Below are 26,015 nucleotides of genomic sequence, written 5' to 3' on the forward strand. Positions count from 1 at the left end.
TCAAGTCATATTATTTCTGTCATAAGGCGGCTTTTACCCTCAAAGTCTCAGCTGGACTTGCTTTTCTGGACTTGCTTTTCTTGGGACAGAGTAATTTAAGATTAAGACTGTCGGGGACTATTGCTAACAGAAAGAAATACAATGTACCCACCTGGAGTTATTCTTCACTCAGACACACAGCATGGTTTTCACTGGCTCTGGAAATTTAACAAAGGAGCCAGAGTATCTTTGATTCTTTTTACATTTGGTATGTTAAGTTTTTGCTATATCTGTTTTGTTTTCAGTAGCATTAGCCAAAATGAAAATATATATTTCCTCTAATTAAAGTTTCACAGATTCTGAATTCTGAACAGTAGAACATAAAAGTTACATTGCAAAAATGACAGGCCAAGTGTAAAATTTCTAGAAGCTCTGGAGGTTATATATTCAGCTAGCACAAATTACTTAAAAAAAAACAAACTGTTGACTGAAGTATTATAAGATTAGCTACAACAAATTCGCACAGCCCCAAATATTCATATTTTAATTATTGCTCAGTGTTGCAAAAAAGACTTAGTCTTAAAATAAATATTCCATTCCACTGGATTCTCACATATCAATTGGGTAGCAGATGTTTTTGTTATTGTGTTTGAGGAAACCCACGTCTTGAAACGTTAACTCCATAATTCTTTCTTTCTCCTGTGTTCAGGATGAGCTGATGGCAGAACTTGAAGAACTGGAGCAGGAAGAATTAAATAAGAAGATGACAAATATCCGACTCCCGAATGCGCCTTCCTCCTCGCTCCCGGCTCAGCCGGACAGAGGGTCGGGCAGGATGCCCGGCGTGCCCTCGGCACGCCGCTCTCGAGCAGGTCTGTGCCTCACCCCGGCCCCCGTGGTCAAACGCTGGCCTGAAATCGTGGCCAGGCCCATCTCAGGGGGCCTCTCCTGTAGACTTCCCTGGCAGCCTAGTGGTTCAGACTCAGTGCTCCCACCGCAGGGAGTGGGCTCGATTCCTGGTCAGGGCAGTGAGATTCCTCAGGCCCTGCGCGGCCAAGAACAGCAACTCTCGAGTAATGAGCACGCCTGGGCCTCCAGGTGGCGCTAGCGGTAACGAGCCTGCCCGCCCTGCGTGGCCACCCACTCCCGTGTTCCTGCCTGGAGAGTCCCGTGGACACAGGGGCTGGGTCCATGGGGTCGCAAAGAGTCGGACACGACTGAAGCGACTTAGCACACATCTCTCTTTTAGCACTTATTTTCCATTTCATAAATATACACCTTTTAATGAGTAATTCTAATTTGTTTTCTGTGCTGAAAGTGTGAATGTCACCAGTGACAGATTTTTATCCTTTTTTTGTTGTTGTTCCAGCATCTTCTAGGAGGACAGAAGGAGAGGATGATGACATCCAACATTTGGCAGCTTGGGCTACTTAGAGCGGAAGTTTTGGACACAGCTGTACATAAGACACGAAGATGTTTTTGCCAAATACAGCAGCTAACACAGATTGTTTTATATTTATACTGGATGAATGATTGCCTTTTAAGCCTCATAGGTAAAAGTTAAAGGAGTCGTGTGTAGATTTAGGATCCCTTTAAGATGAAAAGGGACTTCCCGGCAGCATTTTGGAGGATCTCTTCCTCCTGATAGGAGGGACCCTTCTACTGCTTCCCCGCTGTATTTCCAGTCCTGGCATGTAGTTGGTACTCTCTATGTATTTGTTGAAAGAAAACTGAATCTTATTAACACATGAAACCTATAATCAGCTGTAAGCCACTTCAGAGTGACGTGCTCTGCACTTTCCTCCCCGTGCGAAGGCAGGTTTGCAGTGTGTCCATGTTAGGAGATTTGTAGCCCAGGGTAAATGTACAAGAAATACAACTTTTCTTGTAAAGAAGTCTTGTGTGAGTTTACACATAAATAGTTTCATTGAGTTTTGCGATTTAAAATCTTAAAGGAGTTTTAATTGACATTTATTATGCCAATTAAGCTTGGAATGGGCAATGGCTGCATTTCCCCAAATGTCTGAAAGCGCTAACGGCTTCCGCTGCTGAGCGGGAATCTCCTGGGTGTCATCCAGCCACTTAGCGAGCTGCACTACCGTTCCCCGGCCATTATGATGCTATTATGGCTTCAGCGTGCTAAATGTGTGTGTTCATTCTTTTCTGTTTTGGGCTCTCTCGTACATTTATTTACAATTTGTGTCATATTCTTTGTAAATACATAAAAACATAGGCAATTAAAAATATATCTTAGATAAAATTTGGCCATAATGATTTTTAAATGGAAGTAAAATTCAAAATTATGTGTTGCCCATAATGTATCATGGGCCATAAAATGACAAATGTCATTATAGAAAATGATCTAGTAATTCCCAACATTAGCTTAGGGAATACAAGGTCAGTGGAATGGAAACAACACTAGACTTGGAGGTAGGAGTTCTGGATCCTATTTCCTGCTCTGCCTTGAACACGGTACGACTAGGCAAGTCATAAACTCAGTCTGTTTTTTCACTGAGAAATCTAAGGGCTGGACTTGATGCGGCTGGCGGTTCCGTCCTGCCACAGGCCTTCTGCGTATGACGTCCTTCTTAGCAGTCTTTCTATCCCCCCGAAACACAGATGCCACACCTTACATAGTTCTTCAATCTCAGTTAAAATGTCCTTTGTTTTGGGAAGTGTTTTCCTGATTGCAGACTAACTCAGGTCTTCCTTCTAATGCTTTCGTAGCCATCGCTTTCTCCTCTGCAGACTAACTCAGGTCTTCCTTCTAATGCTTTCGTAGCCATCGCTTTCTCCCCTGCAGACTAACTCAGGTCTTCCTTCTAATGCTTTCGTAGCCATCGCTTTCCCCCGTCACCTGTCACGTTTTCTGTTGCATTTTACTTGAATGATCACTGTTACTGTTTTTCCTCTCCTTTGCTGCTGTTCTTCAGCCCCTAAGTCGTGCCTCACTCTCATGGGGTTCTCGTGGCCAGAACACCAGCGTGGTCCCCGTTCCCTCCTCCGCTGGGCCACGTTTCGTCCGAACTCTTGAGTACGACCCGTCTGACTCGGGTGGCCGTGACCAGCATGGCTCTTAGCGTCTCTGAGTTCCTCGAGGCCCTCTGCCACGACAAGGCGGTGATGCTGCACCATGCTGCTTCGAGGGCAGGGACTGTGTCTCTGCCCATTCAATCCAACTGCGTATCTCTGCACAGCCTCTCTCATGCAGCTGTCATTTAATAAAGATTTATCAATATTACATGAAAGACTTTTTACCTCTTTTGGGTCATGATAGAATAACAGGAACTGGATTTACCTTCTACTGTCAAATAACTGGAAAGCTGGACAGAAGATATGAAGCACGGTTTTCAGACATTGGATAGAAGGCAGCAGAGGAGGGAGACAGATGAGACGCGGACTTGTGGTTCCCGCTCGCTGCCTCCACAGAGCCTGGTGGGCTTACCAAGGGAGGAAATCCAAGGGGGAGATTTCTGGAAAGGAGGTTGCTACACGGAGAGGGAGAGAGCGTGCTGGAAATCCGCAGAGCCGCCCCTTCAGAGTTTTTGGCTCAGAACTGATCTGTATACACGTCTGAGGAAGTGACTGTCACAGGAGGGACCGCTGGAAAGAAGCAAGCAGGTCAGTCCCGAGAGCTCACACAGGGCAGGGGAACGTGTCTCCATCAGCCACAGGCAAGACCTCCTACCAAGGGGTATCAGCTTGAGTCCTTGGAAGGATATTGCCTCATTCAGTTCAGTCCAGTCGCTCAGTCGTGTCCGACTCTTTGTGACCCCATGGACTGTAGCCTGCTGGGCTCCTCTGTCCATGGGATTCTCCAGGCAAGAATACTGGAGTGGGTTGTCATTTCCTCCTCCAGGGGATCTTCCCAACCCAGAGATTGAACCAGGGTCTCCTGCATCTCCCGGATTGGCAGGAAGATTCTTTACCACTGAGCCACTTGGGAAGCCCTACACAGAATGAGTATTTCTAATTAAAATTTGCATCTGAATTGAGATGTGCTTTGAGTGTAAAACATATATTGGATTTCAAAGACTGAGTATAAAAAGGATGTAGAAAATCTTATTAATACCTTTATATAGAGTTTATGTTGAAATATTGTTTTAAATGTATTAAGTAAAATATATTATTAACATTAATTTCAGCTGTTTCTTTTCACCATTTTAAAATGTGGCTACTTGGAAATTAAAAATTACATATGTGGTTCACATTATATTTCTATTGGTTAGCCTTGGGCAAGAAGACCAGTTTCTCATTATCAATGAGTGCACAGGTAGATTTGAAGTACTAAAATGCCTGTGTTCAAAATAAAAACAAATTTTGTAGAAGGTGACTCTTATTCTGAAAAGAAACAAAATACATTGAAATAAAATCATAATGTTGCCCCTCTGTTGACAATAAGGAAGCAGTGAAAGACATGAGGGAAAAGGTATAAAAGTAAACCATCCTTAGATTGAAGAGGTATTGAAAAGAATAAAGGTACTAACCAGTCAGCTACATACGCTTCCAGCAAGGCATCTTAGAATGGAAAAGCTTCTGTTTGGAAGTCACAAAGTCCGGGATGTTTGCTGAGACCTGGCTTCACTGAGACTCACTGGCACCCCAGGGGTGGATCTCATTTGGTCAGGGCTGTCTTGTATTTTTAAATAAAGTGTTTTCCAGGTCTCTCCGCGGGCCGGGGGTGGGTGTTGACCAGTCGAAGGGTTTTGGGTGTTTTTTTTTTTTTCCCGCGGTGGCTCCCAAATTCTGCTTCTGAGGCTGCGCCTGGCTGGGGACTCGGCGCGCCCGGCCCCAAAAAATAAAAAAAAAAAAAAAGTGTTTTCCAATATATCCCTCAGGTTTTTCTCCTTCTTTTTGGTTATAAGGAACACCTGATGGCTCAGCGGTAAAGAATCCACCCGCCAGTGCAGGAGACAGGTTTGATCCCTGGGTCGGGAAGATCCCCTGCAGGAGGGCTTGGCAGCCCGCTCCAGTGCTCTTGCCTGGAGAATCCTGTGGACAGAGGAGCCTGGAGGGCCACAGGCCATGGGGTCGCAGAGTCGGACCCAACTGAAGCAACTGAGCCTGCGTGCATGCAACACATTCAGCGTAACTTATGATTTTTTAGAAGTGATTTGGATAGTTCCCATAATCAAAGAAAATGCTGGAAATGCAAATCAGAGGAATGTTAGAAGCCAGAGACTCTGGAGCTCAGACTAAGGGACTCCATCTTCTCAGTCCCCCACAGCAAGGAAAGCTAAGCTGCGGCCATTGTGAAGAAGCTGTTATTCTGTTCAGGATCAAATTTGAAAGCCAGAATATTTAATTGGCCAATCTCCCTGGATCCTCATGAGCTGAGAAGCAGGAAGGGAGGTTTGCTAAAGCGTAATCAAGGTTCTCTTACCTGAAGAAGACGGAATGGGATGTTGGCCTTCTCGATCTAAAATGCCACCTCAAACAGCAAATGCCCACACACGCAATGAGAATGAGTACGTTGGAGCTGCAGCATTTCCTCCTCCTTGGCAAACGCTGAGTCTGAGCACTGATTTATTTAGCAGAAACTGGAGTAGTAGATACTTTACACACCACAATTTATATGTCTTACTAAAACAAACTGAATAATCTGTTAAAGTTAGGAGTCCAGCAAGAAGGAAGAAAAAGAGAAAGGAAAAATTCCGGAGGCGCTAGCACCAATAAGGACACCTTGGCAGCGTTACGCTACAGCCCAGTGGAACCAGCCTATGAACTGTTGGTCAAAGTCTACTTCATGTCTCTACTTCTTTTTGTTTCTTCAATTTAAGATACAAACTGATGTTTCTTCTGGAGAAAGTATTTCTTATTGCTGTTCAGTCGCTAAGTAATGGCTGACTCTTTTTGACCTGGACTTGGCATGCCAGGCTCCTCTGTCCTCCACCACCTTCCAGAGTTTGCTCAAATTCATGTCCATTGACTAGGTGATGCCATCCACCCATCTCATCCTGCCTTCTGTCGTCCCCTTCTCCTCCTGCCTTCAATCTTGCCCAGCATTAGGGTCTTTTCTAGTAAGTCACTCTTTGCAACAGGTGGCCAAAGTATTGAAGCTTCAGCATTAGCAATAGCCCTTCCAATAAATATTCAGGGTTGATTTCTTTTAGGATTGAATGGTTTGATCTCCTTGCTGTCCAAGGGACTCTCAAGAGCCTTCTCCTGTACGTCAATTTGAAAGCATCAATTCTTCAGCATTCGGCCTTCTAATTTATGGTCCAACTCTCACATCCGTACGTGACTACTGGAAAAACCATAGTTTTGACTATAGGGATCTTTGTCAGTAAAGTAACATCTCTGCTTTTAAATATGCTGTCCAGGTTTGTCACAGCTTTCCCTCCAAGGAACAAGTGTCTTTTAATTCCATTGCTACAGTTACCATCTGCAACGATTTTGGAGCTCAAGAAAATAAAATCTGTCACTGCTTCCACTTTTCCCCCTTCTGTTTGCTATTAAGTAACGGGACTGGATGCCATGATCTTAGTTTTTTGAATGTTGAGTTGCAAGCGAGCCTTTTCACTCTCCTCTCTCACCTTCATCAAGAGGCTCTTTAGCTCCTCTTTGCTTTCTGCCGTTGAGTGGTATGTCTCGTACTTGTGGTTGTTGGTATTTCTCTGGGAAATCTCAATTCCAGCCTGTGATTCATGCAACTTGGCATTTTGCATGATGCATTCTGCATAAAATGGGCTTCTCAGATGGCTCAGCAGCTAAGAATCTGCCTGCAATGCAGGAGTGGTAGGAGTCTCAGGTTCGATCCCTGGGCTGGGAAGATCCCCTGGAGGAGAGCATGACAACCCGATCCAGTGTTCCTGCCTGGAGAATCCCATGGACAGAGGAGCCTGGCGGCTAGAGTCCATGGGGTCGCAAAGAGTAGGACCTGACTGAGTGGCTTAGCACGCACTCTGCATATAAAATAAATAAGCAGGTGACAATACAGCCTTGTCATCCTCCTTTCCCAACTTGGAACCAGTCAGTTATTCCATTTCTGGTTCTAACTGTTGCTTCTTGATCTACATATGGTTTTCTCAGGAGACAAGTAAGGTGGTTGGGTATTCCCCTCTCTTCAAGAATTTTCCAGTTTGTTGTGATCCACAGTATTTCTTAAATTAGCTAAAATACTCCAACTTCAAATTTACTTTACATCATTTTTTTCCTGGCTGGCCAGAAGTTTTATTGCACTTTATACAAGACATTGGAGCTACTGTTTTGGAAAAAGAAGACAGTGTATATTGACGGAGTACAGACAGGGCAAAACAGTAAAACTGCTCTTCAGAAGAGAGGTGTTCAAACGCTGAGCAAGTAGGCAGTGCCTCTGTGAATCCTTCTCCTGAACATTTCTGATATTCACAGGCTACTGAAGGCTGTCTATACACTATTACTTATGCTATCAGGAGGGTTAAATGTTCCTTTTCAGCATCCAGAAAGTCTCCAATTCAGATTTCTCTGTGAAGCACCGAAAGGGTGACATGTGGGTGGCGTGTGGCATGCTTTTATGTAATATGTTTATATATCTGAAATGTGTCTAAGTGGATCATATATGCTCATGTACAAATTATACACATGTGTTAAGATACATATAGCTGCAGTCGTGTCTGACTCTTTGCAACCCTGTGGACTGTGGCCCACCAGGCTCCCCTGTTCATAGGATTCCCCAGGCAAGAACACTGGAGCGGGTCATCTTCTCCAGCTTGGGAAAGTCTGCGGCTTCTTGCCCGCCACAATTCTCCTGTGCTCCCTCAGTCCCAGCTCGTGCATCGTTTTCTCGTTGGAGGGCTCAGTCTTCTTCCTGACTCATAAATGTGAATCTTTCCCAGATTTTTAATAATTTAGTTATTTGCTCTCTCTTTTCTATACTATTCGTAGGTATCATTTAAAATTATAGTTTCAACTATCCTTTCTATGAGAGAATGACTTAAATTGCTCATATGAATTTATTCATTCAATCAACTGATATTTACTAAGCACTGTCCTCTGAGCTCCGAGTCAGTATGGGGATTAAAGTTGGGGCAGTGCTGCAGTTGCATGTATATCTAGCTGTGGCCTCTATATCTAGCTGTGGCCTCTATATCTAGCTGTGGCCTCTATCCCAGGCTCCAGTCAGCTAGAGGCCAGAGGTTCACTTTATTTTTCCTGGCGTCACTTCCGTATCGACATCTTTGTCTCAAAGTCTACTTTGTCTGGTGTTTGTAATAGCTACTCTCCTCAGCTCTCTTTTGATTACATTTTGCATAGAATATCTTTTCCCATCTTTTTACTCTCAATCTATATTTGTGCTTGAATCACTGTGAGTCTTTTGTACATAGCATAAAATTAGATATTTCTTTTTTTTAATCCATTCCCCAATCTCTGCCTTTTAATTGGAGAGGTTAATCGTTCATATGTGATGTATTTACTGTATTTGCCGTTTTGGTGCTTGTTTTCTATAATTTATGTCTTACGTCTTTTTTCCCTTAATTTCTCCATTACTTCCTTCTTTCAAAAAGTTAATAAATAACAAATAAATACATTCTAGTGTACTATTTTAATTCCCTTGCAGCTCCTTTCACTATACAATTTATTTTCTTAGTGCTTTCCTTGGGGATTACAAATAACACTTTATAACAAACTAGTTCAAATTAATACAAACAACTTCAATGTTATATAAAATTTGCTTCTATATATCTCCCATCCCCCTTTATGGTGCCTAAACTACATCTTTAGGCATGTGTGCCCGTAAACACAGACTTATAGTGATTACACTTGTCTTTTAAATAAAATGGAAAACAGAGGAGTTACAACTAAAAATCCTCAGGCTGGCTAGCACTCCCCTCCGCAGTCACCTTGGCTGCTGCTCCTTATTACCTGAGTTGGTGCAGATCGCTGTGTGGTGCCCTTCATTGCTGCTTGAAGGTCTCCTTTTAGCGTGTCTTGCGAGGCAGGTCTACTAACAATGAATTCTTTCAGTTTTTCTTTATTAGGGAGTTCTTAATTTCTCCTTCATTTTTTTTTAAAGAACAGTTTTGCTAGTTAAAAATTCTGGATAAAAATTTTTTTCTCCTAAAAATTTGAATATGCTACTTTCTTCTGGGCACCGTGGTTTTTGATGAGAAAACAGCCGTTAATCTCATGGAGGATTCTTTGTATGTGATGAGTCTCTTCTGTCTTACTACTTTAAAGATTCTTTGTCTTTGGACAATTTGATTAAAATGTGTGTAGATGTTTTGAGTTTTTCCAACTTGAGTTTCATTGAGCTTCTTGGATTTGTTGATTCATATCTTTCATCAAAGTTGGGAAGTATTTGTCATTATTTTTTCAAATATTCTTTCTGCCCCTTCCTCTTCCTCTTTCCGTCTCTTTCTCTTTACCCGGGCACCCAATTACACATGTTACTTTGCTTGGTGGTCTCACACAGGTCTCTTATGCTCTGTTCATTTTTTTCCCCATTTTTTTTATTTTCAGACTAGATAATCTTAATTGATCTGTCTTCAAGTCCACTGATTCCTTCTCTCTGCCTGCTTGTTTGTTGCTGATTTCCTCTAGTGAACTTTCATTTCAGTTATTATATCGTGTTTTTCAACTTCAGAATTTCCATTTAGGTATTTTTTCATGAAATCTCTCTCTTCATTGATATTTCCTATTGGTGAGAAATTATTCTCATGATTTCCTCTACTGTTTTAGAAATGGTTTGTTTTAGCTGTTTGAAGATATTTTAAATAGCCAATTTAAAATATCTAATAAGCCCAGCATCTGGTTTGTTTTGGGGACACTGGCTGCTCTCCCCGTGTGTTTGGAGCACACTGTCTTATTTGTGTGTGTCGTATAATTTTGTTGTTGTTGAAAACAGGGCATTCTGGTATCATACATGTGAATGTTATAGTCCTTCCCGTAGTGTTTGTTGTTCCTTGAACTTGTCTGCTTGCTTGCTTACTTTTCTGAACTCATTTTTGTCTGCAGTCTCTGCTGTGTGTCCAGTGAAGTCTCTGTTCCGTTAGCAGTCAGTTAATAATTGAACGCAGATTTCCTTAAGTACTTGGAACTAAAATATGTTGTATAACACAAAATATCCTGCACAAAGTGGTGGGCAGCGCTCTCTCCGTGCCTTTTATGAGAGCAGAATAACAGGCCACGTGGTTTGTTAACATTTCAGCAAGACTCCTGTTTGCTTGAGTGTGACACATGCCCAGCTGAACTGCATGGGCAATAAGGTTCACATTTACTTTCAGCGTTCCCCAGATTATTCACTTTTTCATATATTCTTTCACCAAAGACTACTTAATGATAGATATTGTCAGTTTAAGCAAGACACAGATCCTGCTCTTAGGTAGGTCACAGTCCAGCTCTGTGACTTTGGGAAAGTTTCTTAACTTCTCTGAGGCTGAAATACCTTTATGATATAATAGGAAGACTATATCCTTGACATCACTGGATTATCATGAAAATTAAATGGGAATATATATGTAAAACTAGTACAGTACCTGGTACAAAATTAATGCTTAATAATTTACTTTCTTCCTCCTCTTGCCAATTCTCAAAGCAACAGAGGCAATTTAGGTAACACTTGTCACCATCTGTCATGTGCTAATTCTATGCCAACTGAGTGCAAAAGGTCTTATTCAGTATATCACTAGTTTGTAAAACATGGCTTTGAATTAGATATTAATTAATTGATATATGTAGTCATTAATAAATCTGAAAGTGGCTCAAAAAGATGAAGCAACTTTCTGAGGTCATACAATTGCTAATTAGAATGAAGAATTTGAAATCAAGTTTCCTTGGTGGCTCAGATGGTAAAGAATCTTCCTGCAACGTAGGAGATGTGGGTTCCATCCCTGGGTCGGGAAGATCCCCTGGAGAAGGGATGGCAACCCACTCCAGCGTTCTTGCCTGGGAAACCTCATGGACAGAGGAGCCGGTCAGACTACAGTCCACGGGGCTGCAGAGACTTGGCAAAACCGAGTGACTAACACTCTTAGTTCAATACCTACATCCTTCACTTCTTCCCTGTATTTCTGCTGATACAAGTGCTTCCTTCACAAGATGACACGGGCATAAAATCCTTAAAAAAAATCGTTCCAGACAAGTAGAACCTAAGAAAAGACCGTTCGTTGTCTTTCGTTGGCTGTAGAGGGCAGCAGAGGTCCAAACTGAGAAAAAAGGGGCAGGCGTCCCACTAGCACATCTCCAGGAAGGTTATTTTGTCTGCAGAGTCAGACATGACTTAGCAACTGAACCAGAACAAGAAGATTGTTTTACTTGGGACAGCGCAAAATAACAAAATTACATAAGCCTAAAACTATCAGAAGCTCCTGGGAAACTGGGCCAGATTGGTTGCATTTCTAATACTAATTATTTTTCTAACAGAGTTTTTATTTTAATGAACATGTATGCTTTTTGCAGAGAAAGAAAGCAAACTTTAGCTGAGAAGACTGAGCCAATAATAGCTCAAACGCTGAGTCCCCTGAGTCCCTATTGGAAAATGTAGCCCTTTTGTAGTTCTTAGTCAAGATCGACAAGTTCAAGATGATGTTTTCCAATGAAGGCTCAAAGGCACGTGAGTTGCTTTGGCTCTGACTTCTTTTCTGAAGATGCCAGTGGGCAGGATCTGGGGCACGGAGCCGTCGCCGCGGCTTCTGACGTCTGCAGTGCCAGTTACAACGTGCACGACAGGACGCGTGTGATGCACATGCCCTCCAGGCCCAGGGTCAGCGTTCGTGACTTCTCTCTCCTCTTAAAACATTCCGTTCTCAACAGGTTTAAAGATATTTAGTTAATAACATCAATAAGACTTGGATCAGCCTTGTTATTTAAGGAGGAGAAATGTAATTGCTAAATGCTTGAATTTCTGAAAACACTGATAAAGAAAACAAAGTCTAACATTAGAGGGTTTGGGTATTGCTTGAAGCAACTACACTGACCACTTCTGACCTGATCCTGAATCACGAGTTTAGAAGATCATTTGCCTGCCCCCTCGAGGCAGCAGACTTCATTGTGAGGCTTCCCAGGGCGAGAACTGTCAACAAAGGAGCCTAAGCAACCAAGCCAGAACACAGAGCGGAGGCTGACTGACAGATACTTGTTGAGTACCTGCGCTGAGTCCCGGGGATACAAAGAACAGAAAGGCCTGTTTGTCACAGGATGGGGTGCAGTCCAGGGAACCACAAGCGGAGCGCTGAGGTGGGCCGCTGGTCTGGTCCCCGGGGTCCATCAATTACTGGCTGCCAGACTCCTCCCGGCGAGGCTCCCTGGGAAGCTGACTCTGAGACAGAAAAGAAATCAGGAAGCTGAATGAGGCTGACTGGCATCAATGCCCCAGGGAGGGATTACACAGAGAAGCTGAGGGGCAGTGTGGTCTCACGGGAGGCCTTACTGACTCCACGAGGGGACCAGGAAGCGGCACCTGAGTGCGGGCGACCCCGCGGCTCTCACTCAGAGTGCGGCTGCCTGGCAGAGGGCATGGTCCTGGGGTGAGGAGAGCCACAGGCAACGCTGCCAGGAGGCGAGCCCGTCAGTCCTCTGCTGGAGGGGATTCGGAAGTTACCTGACAGCTTCCACCGCAGTGACCTTCCATCACTGAACTTTGTTGATCTTCCTTTTCTTCATGTGTCAGATGAGTATTGAAGATATCTTTACATGGTCAAATTTAGGATTAAATATAACAATATAGGCAACAACATCCGTGTTGTGCCCGGCACACGAGATGTTGCAAAAATTCCCCATTGTCATCTTGCTCACAGCTTCTCCAGTGCATACAACCAGCGCTCTGGAGGGCACTAGGTTTTCAGAAACGGGTAAGCACAGCTCCGTGCCCTCAACAAGTGTGGTCAGGGGAGGCTGGCATACCCAAGGCAGCCCAGTATGATGTGTAAGGGTTCCAGCGTTGCTTGGCTGCCTTGGGCTGGCCTTCTGGACCAGCTGTTGCCTGGTTGACCGCTGAAGGGTCTGGCCTGCGCTGCTGATGGGCATTGTGAAAGAGAACGCTGGGCTCCAGGGGGACCGGCACACTGGGAGGGGAGGTGAGAGGCGGCAGGTGGGGAAAGATGAGGCTCCTGGGAGAGGACCGGCCAACAGCCTGGCGGTGGGACTCCCAACGGAGGAAGGAATGGGAGCAGGGAAAGTCCAGGAGGCTTTCTAGCTTCTACCGTGTATTTTGACAGTGTTGAAAAACGTCCTATTTCCTTGCAGTAGGAAGCAGCTTTCCGTCTTTTAATTCTTTGAACAAAGGCACTTCGTTCTGAATGTCAACTTCTCCTTCAAAAGGAAGAAATGGAGTAAAGAGGAAGAATTTCATTTTTTCAAAATTAGGTGAGAAAAGTTGTCAAGCATACAATGTTTAGAATACTAGCTGAGTAAAAAAGGAGCTAAAGCCCAAGAAAAGTTTTGAAAACAGAATAAAGAGAATGTGAGAAAACGAAAAAGCTAATATAGGGAGTAGACTTATGAAAAACTTTTAGAAACAGGCAACTTTCAAGCTTGTGTGGCTGGCATCCTAAGTGAAAAACAGGTAAAATAATACAAACGGACAGTCTGAAGTTTGCTACAGTGAAAAAGTAGTTGATAATGACTTTTGGAATTTCAAATATAAAAGTAAGGCAAAAGTCAATTTTATGTTCCTACCTTGTGAAGGTAACAACAATTCACCAAAAATTCTACAGTAAATGAAATACCTTCCTCTTTTGCTCTTGGAGGTCTGGATGGGATGGTGGCCCCGTTTTCTCAGATGAGACAGTCACTCAAGAGAAGCCTCCTGGGCTTCACCTCCTTTCGGTCAGACAGACCCTGGAACAGCAGTCCTGCCCAGACCGCGGACCTAAGTTCGAGGCCTCCCGAGCCTCAGCTCGCTTCCCCGTGAGCCACGAGGCTACCCGGGGCCGCGGGCGCCCCTCCCACCGGCGCCCCTCCCATCAAAGCCCCTCCCGCTGCCGCCCCTCCACCCGGCGCCCCTCCACCCGGCGCCCCTCCACCCGGCGCCGCCCCTCCCACACCAGCCCCTTCCGCCGGCGCCCCTCCCACACAGGCCCCTCCCACCACCACCCTCGCCGCCCCTCCCACCGGCGCCCCTTCCACCAGGCAGTCCTCCTAGCTCATCGCCAAGGCCAAGAGGAGCCTCTGGCTAAACTTGGCCAGAAGCAGCTCCTTTCCTGAAAAAATGCTGTTTGTATTTTACTCATCGAAACTTTAGAATGGATACTGCTTCTTTATAACCTAGGCAACAAGCCTGGCAGTATGGTTTAACTGAGCCTGAAAGTCGGCCGTCTTTGGGACCCTCTTTTGCTTCATCTCACGCTCCGTCTTGTGCACCAGTGAGGCGAGGCGGCCGGTGACCACCCCAAGTTTGCTGTGAGAGCGCTGGGGGCTCCTCCCCAGCACAGGGGCCTGCGACTGCGCTCCCTGGGGGTCGCCTGGGCTGACTGCTTCTCAAGGAACCGATAGGAGCCAACGTGCTTGCTCAGCCATGCGAGAGGCACCAGTAACTTCTCCAACAGGCGGCTCCCAGGGGCGGGGCTTTCACGGCTCAGGGGCAGAGAGGAATCAGGACGGCATGATTGCAACAGCAGTTGAGGGCTCAACAGCTAAGCGCTTAGCTGCGAGCTTCAAGCGTTGGAATGGGCAGCGATTCTCAAAGCCATCAGGAAGGAGGATAGAATGCATGCATCCAGGCTCAGGCTGGACGCTATTGACCCTGCTTATGAATACTGAGCTCCCCAGGGGGCGCTAGTGGTGAAGAACCCGCTTCCCAAGGCAGGAGACGTAAGAGACGCAGGTTCCATTCCTGAGTCTGCAAGATCCCCTGGAGGACGGCGTGGCGCCCCACTCCAGTGTTTTTGCCTGGAGAATCCCATGGACAGAGGAGCCTGGTGGGCTACAGTCCCCGGGGTCGCAAAGGGCCGGACAGGACTGGAACAACTTAGCACGCACACACTCACACTTACTGGTATTAAAATGTGATGCGTGAAACCCAAGGAAGAGGGAATATATATATATATGTGGCTGATTCACTTTTCTGCACAGCAGAAACTAACAACATTGTAAAGCAACTACACTCCAGTTAAAAAGAATAAAATGTGCTGCATGAAATACAAGGAAGAGGGTATATATATACGTACATATATAGTCTATCCCATATACACACACATATATATATGGCTGACTCGCTTTGCTGTGCAGCAGAAACTAAGACAACATTGTAAAGCAACTACACTCCAACTAAATAAGTAATTACTTAAAATATGTTGCATGACCTTTCTTCACCAACCTCTCCAACTGACGTAAGCCTGAAAGGTAGAACTGGAGTCTGGAATCCAGGACAAAATTGGGAACCTCTCTCCAGTGGCTGTGAAAAAGTTAACACTCAGATAGTGGCTATGATCCAATATCCATGCCATTTTTGTGGATATAACCAAACCCAACAGCACCAGGCTGGGAACCAAAGAGACCTGTTTTCCACGGCGTTCTACTGCTCCATCAGCATTCAGATAATCTTCCTGGTGTGAGGTTTTACCTGTAAGATGAGGGGTTTGGAGCAGAAGACCTACTTGATGGGCTCCATCAGGCATGAAAGTCCTAGGATTCGGACCTAATGAAGTAGAGTCTGTCTGCAAACTTGCACCCCTCACCCGCTGTGGAAGAGCTTTTTGAATCACAGTAGCTTCTGGGGGAAAGGCAGATTTGATACCTACGGGATTCGTGCTGAGGGTCAGTTTAAACCAGCCAATTCTCAAAGTACTTCTAGTTATAATAGACCCTCTGAGTCCATTTTAATCATAAGGTATTAATTGTCTGAGGGCTAAGAGGTTCAAATACCTTATTTTTAACTTATTTTTAATTTCTAAGATGAATCCATCCATTCATATGAAACACATATCCGTAGAGCCTCTGGCGTGTGTATGCTTAGCGTCTACATGGGGAATGGACTTAAGTACAACCCAAAGCAGTAAGTGCCCTACTAGAGGCATGCACACGGTGCTGGGGGCCCACCTGCCGGGGCGTCCTGCTGGAGACACGCCTTGCAGAGCTGGAAGACAGCATGTCTGGAGTCGAGGGCTCTCAGAGGGGCCTGCGGGAGTAGCTGGGTCAGGAAGGGCCTTGTTCATTGCACACATGTCAAGCACAGGCACATTCAGGTGGGCATACAGACCACAGAATGTTGGGTACTTGAGAGCAAAGTCTGAAATGTTCCTATGATATTTCTGTAGACAGAATCCAAGGCCAGCATAGATTGTGCTTTTGTTGCCATAATTTTTCCAGAAGTGCTATAGACATGGGCAAGACTTTAATGATTAAATTGGTTAAATTTAAGGAAATTCTTAGAACTTCCCAGGTGGCGTGTGGTAAAGAACCTGCCTGCCAATGCAGGAGACATAAGAGATGGGGGTTTGATCCCTGGGTCGGGAAGATCTCCTGGAGGAGGAAATGGTAATCCATTCCAGGATCTTTGCCTAGAGAATCCCATGGACAGAGAAGCCTGGCGGGCCATGGAGTCACAAAGAGTCAGATACGACTGAAGCGACTTGGCATGTACACTGTACACAAGGAAATTCTTATTTACATATCTCAAAATACAAATTTCTCAGATGATGTCACTTCTTAGCAGAAGCTTGTGAACAAAGAATGGAACAACACTACTCAAATGATATTTGCTTTCAAGCATTTTAGAATGAAAAACTCTCTATGCAGTTGAGTGAGGCACCGACCAAGGCACAAGGCATACTGTCTGTCTGGTCACGGTGGCCGTTCTGTGCCTTGAAAATGAATTCAGGAAGTGACTTCCGTATCAGCTTCTTACGCCTTGACAGCACACTGAATCAATGGTATTCCTCTGATATATGTGAAAGGTGAGACTAAACCGAAGGAAAAATGCTTCCAAGAATGTTTGAAGGAATTTGATATCTGACAACAAATAGATCAACTTCTCATTTCCCTATTTCTTTGTGTCCTTAAACAATATGCCTATTTGCTTTATGTATTTATATTTACATTTAAAATTTCAATGTTTATAGAACAGTTTGTAAGCATCACTCATAAAACAAGACTTATTGGCAGACTGCAGAAGCAGGAAGTTGAGGTTTCCGTAGGTTTTGGCTTTATCCTTCTATTGAAAGAAAATGTAGCGATAATGTTGTCCCTGAAGGTTTGCGGTAGGCAAGTAGAACATTCCAGGTGCTGAAAAGGCTAGTATGACTAAGAAGTGAGCAGCGTGAGAGGCGACCTTGAGGAGGTGACCTCAGATTAACTGTCAACCAAGGTGCCTTAAACGTGCATGTCCGTGAATGTATTCAAACAGAGATCCCGCCATCACCAAAGAAAACTGTGACTGGTAGGAATATGGACAGTTCAGCATTTCAGGGAGCTTTCTCTGCTCCTCTTAACTCTCCGGCTGTGGCTAAACTGCGACCTCTCAGGGACACAGCTTGGTGGGCACTGCGTGAGGCGGAAGTGTGTGCAAAAGAGCACACTGGGCACCTGTGCAAGCCCCTTGCTGCCCTGGGCTCCGCTGCTGGTTCCAAGCCACGGGTAATGCCAGGTCCGCAGCTGCACGCTTGACACACCCTCCCAGGTGTCCTCCTTTCAACAAAACGAGCTGGTGAGCACTCCCATTATCTCTATTCCAAATGAGTGCTGAGGCTCAGAGAGCTGAGGCAATTTGCTTTACTTGGTAAGAAGCAAGAACCCAAGCTTAGGTCTGTTTAATTTTAAAGTATATTCTTAACTAGCTTCGGATTAAGAGATAAGTGAACTTGGAAGGTTCTGGGGTTCCAAGAACTGGAGAAAATAAGGAAACATTTTGTAGATATGACATATTCAGAAAAGCAAACCCCACAGATTTTTACAAAATATTTTGAGGATGGCATTATGAATATATCCACGTAAACTATATCAGGGGCTTCCCTGGTGGCTCAGATGGTAACGAATCTGCCTGCAATGCAGGAGACCTGGGTTCAATCCCTGAGAAGGGAAGATCCCCTAGAAAAGGACATGGCAACCCTCTCCAGTGTTCTTGGCTGGAGAATTCCATGGACAGAGGAGCCTGGTGGGCTACAGTCCATTGGGTTGCAAAGGGGCAGACACGACTGAGTGACTAACACACACACACACACACAAGCTGTATCACCCACAAAGGTTCCTCCATAAAGGAGAAATTAATGTATGGCCTAGCTAAAAGCTGGAAGACATTTCTATACATATATCTTTCAACACATACAGTAAAATGTTACTTTGCACATAAAGCCGTTCACGTACTATAAGACCAGCGTCCCCAAGATCCTGTAAATAAATCACTGACAGACTAGCTAAAGGGTTGCGGTCTGAAACTGAATGATCAGCCTCCCACACCGAGTGCCCTCCTGTGTTGTCTGTCCCACTCTTATCCACCACGCTTTTCTGCTCGCCTTTCCTTTATTCCTGGGGCATGGGCCCGTATGCTGTTATCACTTGCTCCTCCTTATGCATGCTTTCGTTAGTTCACCGCGGGCCATCTTTCACTTCTTCCTGGGTCTTCCAATTCCTGTCTGTTTATCATAATCAAAGCATCATTAATCCGTTTTAGGCAGAAGCACAGCCCTTATTTTGATTAATGAGTATAAAATTAGAGGTGGTGATCGATAGACTTTTGTGAAACATGAATGCATGAAGACATTAAAAAATAGAACGAGCTGTCAGATAATGGTGGCGCGGCAAAGGGTTCCCTTGCATGGTGGTAGGTGGGCTGACGTGGCTCCACTTCAGCTGGTGGACCGAATACAGGGCGGGAACCGGCAGTTTCTCTGCTTCTGTGACTTCGTGCGGTTGTTGCCTCGAGTGTGCTGTGTGAGTCGCCAGGCTGGAGGCTGGCTTGGAAGTGATCTGTATCCTTCTGGCAAACCGTTTGCACTGCTTGTGGGCCCATTTAGTTGAGGTGGCCCGACGTGTCATTTTTGAGCAGACTCCAAATCTGTATCATCTCTTTGTGCTTGGCCTGGCTCACTTGGAAATCTCCCATTCGATTCTTTACAAAAGTCTCCAGTTACCTTTCATCTCTAACTAATCTGCTTTCCTCAAGCCCTGTGCATGCGTGCTACATCGCTTCTGTCCTGTCCAACTCTTTGTGACCCCATGGACTGTAGCGCGCCAGGCTCCTCTGTCCATGGGATTCTCCAGGCAAGAATACTGGAGCAGGTTGCCATGCCCTCCTCCAGGGGATCTTCCCAATCCAGGAATCGACCTGAGTCTCTTATGTCTCCTGTGTTGACAGATGGGTTCTTTACCACTAGCTCCACCTGGGAAGCCCCCTGAAGCCCTGTTTGTCCACACAAATATTTGCTTTAAATTATTCGTGCTTAATCACCAGTTCAAACTTTATAAATTGTCCCATTGCAATCATTATGCAGATTTCCATTATCTTATATATTGAAAGGCATTTTAAGATTAATCTGAAAGACCATCGTCTACCACAGGTGGCGCTAGTGAGTGTCCACCTGCCAACGCGGGAGACAGAGGAGAGGTGAGTTCGGTCCCTGGGTGGGGAAGATACCCTGGAGGAGGGCATGGCAAGCCACCCACTCCCAAGGACAGAGGAGCCTGGAAGGCTACAGTCCATGGGGTCGCACAGAGTCGGACACGACCGAGGGACTTAACATGCAGTCTCAACGGATTAAGTATGGCGAAGCATGGTTAGAACAAAAACCATTTGTAAACCAGACAGCCTACTCAAGCTTTCAAAATGTAAAATATAGGATAAATGATGGGATAACAAGGTTAGTTAACGAATGACTTTCAGTCCGTCCACCAATGTCAGTTTAATAAAGGATTTCCAGTGTTTTTCCTGCTCACAGGTAGACTCCTGAAGGGCCAAGGTGATGCTATTCGGTGCAGGGGGTCGTTTGTCAGAGTCTGTTCATTTACAAGTGCCTACTATGGGATTGGGGGCAGGAGGAGAAGGGGACGACAGAGGATGAGATGGCAGGATGGCATCACTGACTCGATGGACGTGAGTGAGTGAACTCCAGGAGTTGGTGATGGACAGGGAGGCCTGGCGTGCTGCGATTCATGGGGTCATGAAGAGTCGGACACGACTGAGCGACTGAACTGCACTGACTATGGGATAGACCGAGTTGAGGATTTTCACACTCCGTTTGGACCACCACAGTGCCACAGTGTGGACGGCACTGTCTTCCTCTGGTAGGAGCGAAGTAGATGAAGGAACTGGCCTTGAGGCAAACACACTGTAGATGATGGGGCAATACACATACTAATTACTATTAGTTTGAAAATAATTTAAAAATTACAAAGACTTTTTTCAGTACATGCTTATTATAGAAAAGAGAGAGAATACAGATTCATGACAGGAAGGAAATAAGATTCCTTCATAATTCCATCAAGTAGATAACCATGACTATGATTTTATTTTTTTCTGTATACAAATGCATAAATGTTGAACACCTTTTTACTTCTAAAAGTGAGATAATACTATCTTGAAGTCTGCTTCTTTTAATTATATCATGAATATCTTTAAATCTTCTGTAACATTGCTTTATTGGGTACAAAGCAGTCCACTTTTTATCTATCATAAAATATTTGACAGAATCCCCTCAGTACTGGAAACTGGCTGACATGTTCAAGATAAATGTGATGTATTATATCCTTTAAACATCATATACATTTCTTTTGTATAAGTTCCTCAAAGTGTAATTGCTAGATTGAAGGCTATGAACATTTTTAGTAGTTTGGCTGTATGTAGTCAAATCAACTCCAGAAATGCTATTCTTGAACCAGTCCACACTCCTACCAGCAATACACAGACTTCATTACTCCAACTCTAGTGAAAATACATAAAAAAAAAAATAGCAACTATATCTGATTACTAGTGAGGTTGAAGGATTTAAATTTTACTGTATATTTGAATTTTTCTTAACCTTTACTTTAAATGCTAAGTACTAAAATTAGCCAAAACAAGACCAAACTGTGGTATGGTGCCCTTACTGTATCCCTTCTAAAGGAAGAAGAGGACACAGTTCTCCCTGGTTACAAATTACTTTTGGAATGGAAAACAAACTACCTGGATGAGACAGCCGGGCCCATGAAGCGTGTTTCTGTGACGCCTGTCACAGTAGTACACCTGGGATCATGCGCTTCTGGTGTTCATTTTAGCACTGCTAACATACGAGGCCCTGACGGGGTTTAGATCAATGTAGACTGGGCAACGGGTGTGAAGAACAGTTAATCCTTGTGAATCTGACTTGAGTTCTGCAAGGCAGACCACTCCTCTGAATTTTGGATGCCTGCTCGAGAGCTCCACTTGGATGACCTATCTATTTCAAATCCAGTGTGTCCCAAGCTGAATCTAGCCCCTAAACCCCCCTCTTCCTGCATTATTCTCTTCCTCAGTTGGCAGCACAACAACCCACAGGAAGTATCAATCCCCAAGACTTAAAATTTCCTTTCAAATACCTCTATTTTCTCTACTATTGTCCTAATTTAGGTTATTCAATAAATATTTTGAGCATCTGCCATTTCTTTCTAAGCTTGGTAGTTGTGGGGCAGGCAGGGATTACAGGAAAACAGGCAAAGCCTTGCCTTTTGGGGCAAGCTGTGGGGAGGCGGGCAAGTGGAGCAGATAATAAGAAGAAAATTGACATCGAAATTACTGTTTTGAGGACTATTTTAGATTGCCTGAAGAGGTTGCCTCAGGACTGTTTTGAGGACTATTTTAGGTTGCCTGAGGTAACATTTAACCTGAGACTTGGAGGAGAAGAGCCAGTTAGGACTTGGGGTATGGCTCTCTAGTCAGGGGTTATGGGAAGGTCAGGCAGCAGCAGACCTGAACCCGTCAAGGAACGGAAGGTGGCCCGTGGCGGGCGTTAAGGAGAGGGGTTGGCAGAGTGGAACCATGTTTGGAGACCACAGAGAGAGGTTTGGCTGTTCTAATATTAAAAGTGATGAGGAATCTTTGAAAATTTTTAGGTAGAGAAAAACATGGTATGATTAATGTTTTTCAAAAAGAACAGTAGGCTGCTCTGGGAGACTGGATAAAGTGGGGCAAAGGTGGAAGCCGACAGACCCTCCCAGTGCTGTATTTCACGAGGTGCTTTTGTGATTCGGGTCAGGGCGATGGCAGTGGAGACGAAGAGAACTGGACAGATTCAAGGCATAAGACAAGCGCTCCGCTGTCACTCCAAGCTCAGAAGACAGACATAATTTAGCCACTCAAGTTTTCCATGTTCTCTACAGAATGGGCTCACCAACACCCGTGATGAGCTGAATGGTCACGGCTGACTGCTCAGAACACCTGCACTGCTGTGTGACTGATTACCAAACTATCAGTTTTGTTTTCAAAACTGTGTGTATCAGCCGTACTTAAACTAAGTTTAAATATATTTACTAATAGTATATAAAACAGTGAAATATGAGAATAAATAATTATTTCTAGGAAGAACCAGGTCAGATGACACTTGGTAAAATAAAGGCAAAATAACAGTATAGGATTGAAAAAAACAGTAAGAAAATATGTTTCACGTCACAGATTCCAAACCAAAGCTAAGATTCAGACAAAAGCGCTAGGGGTGTGGCTTATCAAGAGAGAACCAGAAACTCTCATCCTAGTGAAGCCATACCAAGTAAAAGTTTGAACCGCTGTTAGAACACTGGTAAATGGATATGCAGTACGTGCCCTACATCAAAACGTTACCACGTGTATCACAGCATGTGTCTCTATTACATCAGGGAGGTGGACTTTTGCATTTCGTAGCCGTATCTAAGGCACGGGAAGAGGGAGGAGAATTAGGGCCGACACTTGTGTCTCGTGCAGGCTGGGCTGACACCAGCGCTCGGTGTGCCCTTGCGTTCCACGTGAAGCAGCAGCTAGGGCACTGGACTTGTGCTGCTGGCCACTATTTGCCCCCTTCCAGTCCTCTCATTCCCGCAGTTCATCACGAGTATCTCTATTATCAGGTTTACCTCATGCCGCTATAGATTATAAAAAAAATCCATTCACTCTAAACTCCTGGGAGGGATCACATACTTCTCAACAATTTTTATAACCCAGAGAAGATACACAGTAAATACTCAGTGTTGCTGAATAAACAAATCAAAGAATAGGCTGTTTTTTTTTTTTTAGTGTATCTCCTTTTATGTTTTGAACTGAGAAAAATCTTTGTAGACATGTAATGATGTCATATTCATTCTGTACTGTTGGGGACTGAATGTTTACGTTCTTCCCAAATTCATATATTGAAGTCCTACCTCCAGAGTGTTCCCTGTGTTTGTAAATGGAGCCTCTGGCTTCTGAAGTGGCTCAGCAGCAAAGAATCCGTCTGCAGTGCAGGAGCCGTGGGTCCGATCCCTGGGTTGGGAAGATCCCCTGGAGCAGAAAGCAGCAATGCACTCCAGTATTCTTGCCTGGGAAATCCCATGGACAGAGGAGCCTGCTGGGTTATAGTCCGGGGGTTTGCAGAGAGTCAGACACGCCTGAGCACACACACGCACAGGCACGCATACTCACAGGGAGTAATTAAGGTTAAACGAGGTCACAAGGGTAGGCCCCGATCCAACAGGACTACTGTACTTACGAGAGACACCCTAAGGAAGGGCCACGTGAGGCCACAGTGAGAAGGCAGCTGACTGCAGCCCCAGGGACAGTCTTCATCAGACGCCAACGCTGCTGGCCCCTAGATCTTGGCGCCCAGCCTCCACTGTAATTCAGTGTCTCAGCCATCCTGCCCGTGCTGTTGTTTTAGTTACCTGACCAGACTAATATCTATACATAGAATAATAGATCTTTTCATTCATATTTGATTTGTCAAAAGGAGCCTCAAATGTAAAGTGACCTTTGATATGTCTACTAGACTTCTTATCTTTCCTCTAGCTTTCAAAACTTTTTTCTCCTTTTTTTCTTTGGTGATATACAGTATCATCACAGGAAGGGCTTTTATCTTCTCCTGAAGCCACAACCTACAATCCAAATTTAATATAACTTTTATCTTGGCATAATTAACAAAGAGCTACATCTCAGGGTGGTTTGACAAGTAGCTGGAGTCTCTGTGATTCTCTTCCTCTTCCCCCACGCTTGTCACACACCTCCTTTGCAATGTGGTTTTCGTGATAGCTTTTCGTGCTTTGGATAGCATCTGAGGTCAAAACAGGAGGAAGCTGGAGAGGCTAGGTCAGTGGCACGTTTACCTTCTTACAAGAAAAGCAAGCCATCTCCCAGAAGCTACCAGCAAACGCCCGTGAGTGTCACTGACTGTATGTGTCACAGGCTCAAACCGAGCTGCAAGGGGCGCCGAGACAAGTTTATCCAGTTCTTATTTTGGAAGTGGCGAAGAAGAGGAACGGAAATACCTGTTGGGTTAGTCATTGCATATTTGTTATATAGGGAACTGGAAAACTAGACTGGCGGATCAGGTCATTCCTGACTTCTCTGCTCATGAGCTTAACCTCCCCGAGATGGGTTTTGTATTCCGCACTGCAGCAAAGGGTTTCAGGGACTAACACTAGTGGCCCTTTGACTGTAATTAGCTGGGCTGCAAACATTACACGAGGACGTGTGAAGTCTGCATCTAATCTTCCCTGTATCTAAAATGCTACCTTTCACCTACTGAGTACGCATTGGCTGTATTTTTAATTATTTATCTGGAGATAACACAACACTGTTCTATTGGGTTGGCCCAAAATTGCCTTCAGGTTTTTCTGTAACATCTTATGGAGAAGATCACTTTTGTCACTTTCTGATATTTATCACTGTTCTGTCAGTGATAAACATCAAAATGGTAAGTAGCATCTAATTTGAGGCAACAGTTAAAACCATAACTTGAGTTTATTAATATTGTGCTCTGGCCAAGAAGCTACCAACAGCTACCAACAGACAGCATGTCTAAATTTGCACTCATGTTTACCGATTTTACTTAAAGGCACCTTTTAAAGTAATTTGTATAGTTAATGGTATCACTTAAGGGTGTAGTAATTGCTTCAGTGCAGGCTACGGCAAGTTCTTATCTAACGTAGTCTAAAATATTCAGATCTGAGAGTTTACTGGAACAAAAATACATCTGCTCTAATTGAATAAATTAAATAGTGAAGAAAACTGGAGTTAAGAGAAAATGAGAGAAAAATAAAGTCATATTGACTACACAAAAGCGTAACTCATAAGCTTCTATACAGTAGCTATAGGTGAACCACAATTTGGCTTAGAGCTGCCCAGAAGACAAGACAAGACAGTAACATAGTCTTTAAGATAAAAACAAATCACTTGTTTAGAAGCACAGGTTTTACTGGAACTGAGACCTAAGAGAATTCTCTCCCATGAGTTCTCATAAACGGTACACAATGTGACAGAGAAGACATCAGTTATAAACACACATGTATTGAAAATGTAAGTTTTGGTGACCGTTTTTGCCAGTACAAGCCAACAGTGTCGAAACAAACAGCAACGGAACAAAACTACTTCTATGAAGAATCAAAATGTGGACCAAGTATGTAGCTCTTTGAAAATCTGCCAGAAAATTGATTCCTTTCTTTACTAGTTGGGAACACAAACTTGTTTTAATATCACTGGAAGTAATAAAAACCCATTTCAAAACCAGACTAATTATTCTTGGACCTAAGGCCACTGCTCCCTTCTAATCTCACAGACATGTGTAGTAAACTACATGATTTCTCTCAGGACCGTGTTTTCTTCCTTTAAATAAACATTTATTGATTAAAAAAAAATAGTCGTTACTGATTTGCTGTGATGGTCTCAGTTGTGGCGGGCGGGGCCTTTTAGTTGCGGCACGTGGGTTCTTAGTGGTGGCGTGTGGGAGCTAGCTCCCTCACCAGGGACTGAACCCAGGACCCAGCACTGGAGTGTGGAGTTGTAGCCACTGGGGATGTCCCCGACCATGGTTTTCTAAATGAATGTGCTTTAAATGGCTAATCTAAGTTTAGTAGATAGAAGAACACATTCTAAATGCTGAATTTTATGGTTGTGTTTCTTATACATGGACTTAATTTTCAAAAGGTTAAAAAACCATTCATAGAATGTTTTCTGTTTCAGTTATGTTCAAATTTTTTATTAATATTGGTTACATTTGAAGTGCACTGCA

At 44.2% G+C, this 26,015-nt stretch overlaps 1 protein-coding gene across 2 annotated transcripts in view; it reads left to right on the forward strand.

Moving 5' to 3' along the window:
- Positions 1-10,649, forward strand: part of CHMP4C (charged multivesicular body protein 4C) — a 38,394-nt gene extending 27,745 nt beyond the window's left edge. The window contains exons 4-6 of one of the 2 annotated variants that reach the window (XR_011466885.1): positions 689-851; positions 1,349-2,682; positions 2,793-10,649. Coding sequence is in view for 1 of the 2 variants with exons in the window: in XM_005908666.2 (XP_005908728.2) it covers positions 689-851; positions 1,349-1,413 (228 nt within the window). In the remaining variant the exon portion in view is untranslated. Of the gene's footprint in view, positions 1-688; positions 852-1,348 lie in introns of both variants that reach the window. The other variant, XM_005908666.2, reaches the window with a different exon arrangement.
- The last annotated feature ends 15,366 nt before the right edge of the window (positions 10,650-26,015 follow it).

The sequence above is a fragment of the Bos mutus genome, chromosome 14 (genome assembly GCF_027580195.1).
Source record: "Bos mutus isolate GX-2022 chromosome 14, NWIPB_WYAK_1.1, whole genome shotgun sequence".
Classification (NCBI taxonomy): domain Eukaryota; kingdom Metazoa; phylum Chordata; class Mammalia; order Artiodactyla; family Bovidae; genus Bos; species Bos mutus.